The sequence below is a fragment of the Peromyscus californicus genome, unplaced genomic scaffold (assembly GCF_007827085.1).
Source record: "Peromyscus californicus insignis strain IS unplaced genomic scaffold, ASM782708v3 Scaffold_9__1_contigs__length_137607984, whole genome shotgun sequence".
NCBI classification, from domain to species: domain Eukaryota; kingdom Metazoa; phylum Chordata; class Mammalia; order Rodentia; family Cricetidae; genus Peromyscus; species Peromyscus californicus.
This window is the reverse complement of record NW_026294617.1, coordinates 43906720-43912250: the sequence shown is the minus strand read 5'-3', so window position 1 is coordinate 43912250 and position 5531 is coordinate 43906720. Positions and strand designations below refer to the sequence as shown.

The following is a 5531-nucleotide window of genomic DNA, read 5'->3' as shown; positions in this document are numbered from 1 at the left end:
AGTGATAGACCCTACCTCAAAAAACACAGTGGAGAGCAACTAAGGAAGACACAAACATCAACTTCATGCATGTGAACATACATATGTTTACATGTATCACCACATGCACAAATACATGTAAAAATAAAAATATGCAACTGTGCTGAAATTTGGAAAGGTTATATTCTTACAGGCTTACATTCTTTGGTGTGTGTTTTGGAATATTTGTTTAACTATGCAAACATGTGTTGCATTTGTTAATGTTGTAGAATATTTGTTTAGCTATGTAAAGATGTGTTGCAGTATTACCTTGCCTAACTAAGACACCTGATTGGTCTAATAAAAAGCTGAACAGCCAATAGTGAGGGAGGAGGTATAGGCAGAACTTCCAGGCATGGAGAGTAAGTAGGAGGAGGAATTTAGGCTTGGGGAAGAAGAAGAGAAGCCAGAGAGATGCCAGGGGCCAGACAGACAGACACAGAGGAAGGAGGAAAGTAGGGCATAGAGAATGAAAGAAAGGTAAAACCTCCTAAGGCAAAGTGTAGATTAATAGAAACAGGTTAAATTAAGTTAAAAGAGCTAGTGAGACAAGCTTAAGCTATGCTGAGCATTCATAATTAATAATAAGTCTCCGTGTCTTTATTTGAGAGCTGGTTGGTGGCCCAAAGAAAAATCCAGCTACAAGAGTGTGTGTGTGTGTGTGTGTGTGTGTGTGTGTGTGTGTGTGTGTGTGTGTCTGTGTCTGTGTCTGTGTCTGGGTGTGTTATAAACATGTGCTCATGAGGCCAGAAGAGGTTATCTAGTTTCCTGCTCCATTAGTCTCAGCCTCATTCCTTCAGACAGGGTCTTCCATTGAACCTGGAGCTAAGCTGGTGTCAATCAAGCCCCAGTGATCCTCTTCCCTCACCTCCCCACCCAGCAATGGAGTTATAGGTACATACAAGGCTACGGCAGGCTTTTATTTTTTTTACATGGGAACGGTTAGGGTCCAAAATTAGGTCTTCCTGCTTGTGCAATAAATGCTCTCACTCACTAAGCCGTCTTTCCAGTCCCCCCGGACTACATTCTAAAACCACCTTGGAAAAATAATAATGGTCCTTGTGGTGATTTGAATAGGAATGACCCCCCCCCCCCATAGACTCATGTATTTGAATGCTTGGCCTGTAGGGAATGGCACTATTGGGAGGTATGGTCTTGTTGGAGCCTTGTTGGAGGAAGTGTGTCACTGTGTAGGTGGGCTTTGAGGTCTCAGAAGCTCAAGTCAGTTCTCCCCTTGCTGCCTATGGATCAAGATATAGAACTCTTAGCTCCTTCTCCAGCACCATGTCTGCCCGCATGCCACCATGCTTCCCACCATGATAATAATGGATTAAACCTCTAAACTGTTAAGTCAGCCACAATTATTTTCCTTTATAAGAGTTGCTGAGGTCATTGTGTCTCTCCACAGGAATAGAGACCCTAACTAAGAGGGTCTTCATAATGGAGTCTTTCTTTTAAGGTTAGAATTATAACAAAAAAGAGACTGGGATACCGCTCACCTGCAGACCCCTTACCACTATGCCTGAAGCTCTTGTTAGATCCCCAGCACTGTAAAAGAGGAGAAGGGGGATTATAAAAAGCTTTAAGGAGTTAAAAGAAATAAATCAAACAGAGAAACAAAAACAACAGAGGAAACTCGGGTCTTTGAACTGCCACTTAGCTATATTAAAGGGCTACTAAAAGATTCTCCTGAATCATTTTCATGAAAATTCTAATTAACCCCAAGGTTTCCTTTGTACAACTCACCCAATTGTAACAACTTTTTAAATTGAAATTCTCTGTTTTAGGCTTTTTCCAGGCTACCAAATTTCTTCTCATTTTTCAAGGCTCCACTTAAATGCCCCTGTTAAGGTAACACATGTAAAACACTCACTGTGTGCCCAGAACCTTACTAAGTGTGCTGCTTGACTTACTTTATTTTCAGGGGTTATCAACCCTAGAAAACAGATACGGTCAACTCCTTTGTACAAATACACAATGAAGAATCGTGTCACTTACCCAGAAAGAGTCCAGCCAAAAATGGAACCCAGGACTCAGGATCCAAAGTCACTTTTGTTCCTTCCTATCACACAGGGTGCGCACATACCACTGACATCTTTTGTCTTTGAGCACTTGCCTCTGCGAGCACTTGTGTGTGTGTGTGTGTGTGTGTGTGTGTGTGTGTGTGTGTGTGTGTGTGTGTGGTGTGTGTGTGTGTTACTGAAGACAGAGTTCAGGGCCGAGCTTTTGCAAAGCAAGCGCTCACACTGTACTGTACTCCCCTTACCCCCCCCCCACTTTTAAAGCCAGCAATGATTTAATTGGATTCTGTATGTATTCTTTGCATTTTGCTCTTCTACTGTGTTCCTTTCGCCAGCTGTTAGCTGAGCATTTTCTGTAGGTAACGTATTGAGTGGCTCGAAGTGGAATGGCAATTTTGTTCGTTTGTTTCAGTTTATTACTTAAAAGAAACTGTAGTGGAGCTAAGATGGAGGTCAATGGTTGATCCTTAGCAAACAGCAGCAAAAGAAAGTTGTGGCAAAAGACACATAAAATTAACCACCTTAACAGTGTACAGCTTGGCAGTGTTAAGTATATCCACTTTGTTGTGCAACTGTAAATGATTTCATTAACATTTGGAATCCCCATAGTACCTAGCAGATGTTTGCTGACAGGTGGGAAGTTTACCATCTGTCTTAATCCATCAGATAACTATAACAAAACACCATAAACCGGGTTAGCTTATAAACAACAGATTTATTTCTCACAGTTCTGGAGGCTGGGAAGTCCGCTAAGTTTCCGGCAGATTCAGCATCTAACAGTGGCTGGCTGGCTGGCTTTCTGGCTTTTAGATAGGAAGCCTCCAGCTGATGCTTTCTCCAGTGGGAGGACAGGACAGGGAGCGCCATCCTCCTGTACTGACACCTCACCCAAGGTCCCACCTCCCAACCCCTTCACCTTGGAAGTTAAGAATTTGGGGACACAGTACTGTAACATCATGTAACATCCCCAAAGTGTCTTTAACCTGAGTTCGCCATGCTCAAGGGATCTCAGTAGCCAGCAAAAGCAGTTATTTCTAAAGTAATTTACTCTAAATATGTCCTAAGAGCTATCATACATCTCATAGCCTTAATTTGATTTATTTATTTTCAAAATAGATTCTAAATTCACACGGCTTAAAGTTTGCTAGTGTAAGAATAACAAATGTGGAAAACGGATTCATTTCCTGAAATGTTTTAGGCGTGTATAAACAAAATCAGGCGGTTCCTGGGTGCCATCTTTCACACAAAGTATAAGATGCCGTACACATTCTTTGGAGTCTTGCTTTTTTCACTGACTGTATCTTGAAGGTCACAGCATTCCCCACGTCCACTTTTTACATTCCATGGACATGCTGTACTATGTAATTGACTTACTCAGGTCCTTGTCAGTCAACATTTAAATTTTCTTCTCTCCTTTTGCTACTTTTTTTTTTTTTTTTGCCAATCTCCTGTGAATGAAACATTACTGCCATCAGTGACATCTGCGTGCATCATTTTACAAGTGTGCAAGTATATGTGTTAAATATATTTCTGGACTCTGAACTACTTGGTGAGGGAGGTGTGTCTATAGTTTAGGTAGACATTGTTGGAGACTGGTAAATTGCTGCTTTTCTCCCTTATTCTCTAGGGGTTGAGAATTAGATTGTAATGGCCTATGGTGTTGACGGGAGGAGTGTGTTTCACACGTGTAAAGAGCAGAGGCGGGGATAAATAGAATCCCTGCCCCCACTGCCACCCCTTTTTTTTTGTAGCAAAAAGAGAACTGCTTGGCCACGCCTGTCAGGTCAAGTCCTGCCTCCTTAGGTCTCTCCAGTCACTCACCCAGGGTTATTATCATGTAAGTCTCATGCTCCACAGAGTACAGGCTGCTGGCCCAGGGTGAGCTTGATAAGCCTAGGGCTGCCTCTCCAGACAGACCAGGCTCCCTTTGAAAGGTGACAAGGACAGACAAATACTTGGATTTGCATATCTATAAAGGCAACGATCACCCCACTTTATCCTGGACTGTTCCTATTATGTGTGTGGCTTAATTATTACTAGTGCTGCCTCTCACCCTCAAAAGGGTCTTGGATTGGACGACAATTTGCTAGCATTGCAGAGATGGGGCAATTCTGAAAGGAACCTTAGGCTTCTGTAAACATGCCTGGGGAGAGAGAGACACCCTGGGATTTGGGCCTCACTGCCTGCCATTGTCTCAGGTGACAAAAAAAGAGCTTAAATTTATCATAAATGGCTTTCTGCTGGGTACCGGCTCCTTGCTGTCGAAATGGGCAAGTTCATGAAACCCGGGAAAGTGGTGCTGGTCCTGGCTGGACGCTACTCCGGACGCAAAGCCGTCATCCTGAAGAACATTGATGATGGCACCTCAGACCGCCCTTACAGCCATGCCTTGGTGGCTGGAATTGACTGCTATCCCCGAAAAGTGACAGCTGCCATGGGCAAGAAGAAAATCGCCGCCAAGAGGTCAAAGATCAAGTCCTTTGTGAAAGTTTATAACTACAATCACCTCATGCCCACAAGGTACTCCGTGGACATCCCCTTGGACAAAACAGTTGTCAACAAGGATGTCTTTAGAGACCCAGCCCTGAAACCAAAGGCCAGGTGGGAGGCCAAGGTCAAGTTTGAGGAAAGATACAAGACAGGGAAGAATAAATGGTTTTTCCAGAAGCTTCGCTTTTAGGTATATTTTTGTTCCCATAATTTAAAAAAAAATCATAAATGAACCTCCTTCTACCTAGTAGGAGTTTGATAGCTCTGAAAACTTTTAATCGGCTGTATTTGTCCCTTCTCTACTGATAAGTATGCTGTAGGGCACTTCCTCCTTCCTCATGGGTCACTGAAGATTGCGCCAGCAGTCGCTTGACCTCAGCAGATATAATAACCACATTTGCTATCCATTTGGCAGTTTAGATGCGGCCATGGCTTTGAACAAGCCCCTCCCTGGCTTCGCTGCTGCCCCATGTGTTGCCATTATGGAGTCTGGTCTAGGTGAGGGACAAGAATGGACAAGAACGATGTTCTGAGTTCAGTTCAAAGATGCTTTATTTTGACTTCCTTCCAAAGCCACATGGAAGTAGGGCAGAAGATGGGCAGGGATTAAGGCAGACGCAGCTGCCCATTGTCCCCTTTGTTTTTCACAGAGTGACCATAAATTTGGCCATCTTGGCAGCCTGAAGTGTGAGGTGTCTTAGGAGGTCAGGGTTGCCCAGAAATGTGGGCTCATTCTTTCGTACTCTAGCCACATTAACAGCTAGAAACGACTCGTGAGACCATATAAGGTAAAATTTGACTCAGCCAGCAGCTTCACTCAGGCTAATATCCAGATTCTAGACCTTGAAATGCCTGCAGTGCCCAGCCTGCGGCAATCCTTCCTTATCTACACCTGGGCAGAGTGTGTAGGAGGCTTCCTCTTATTTTGCAGGCAGGCCTGGCCTTGGTCTACCACAAACATACTTAGCCTTTAAGTTCACAAACAAACTCTTGGCGTCCTCC

The 5531-nt window shown here is 43.6% G+C and overlaps 1 protein-coding gene across 1 annotated transcript; it reads left to right on the top strand.

Moving 5' to 3' along the window:
• Positions 1 to 4279: 4279 nt before the first annotated feature.
• LOC128106395 (60S ribosomal protein L27-like) lies at positions 4280 to 4719 on the top strand. The gene has a single exon (XM_052731883.1). It carries the CDS (start codon positions 4306 to 4308, stop codon positions 4717 to 4719), a length of 414 nt encoding a protein of 137 aa, XP_052587843.1. The 5' UTR covers positions 4280 to 4305.
• Positions 4720 to 5531: the final 812 nt, after the last annotated feature.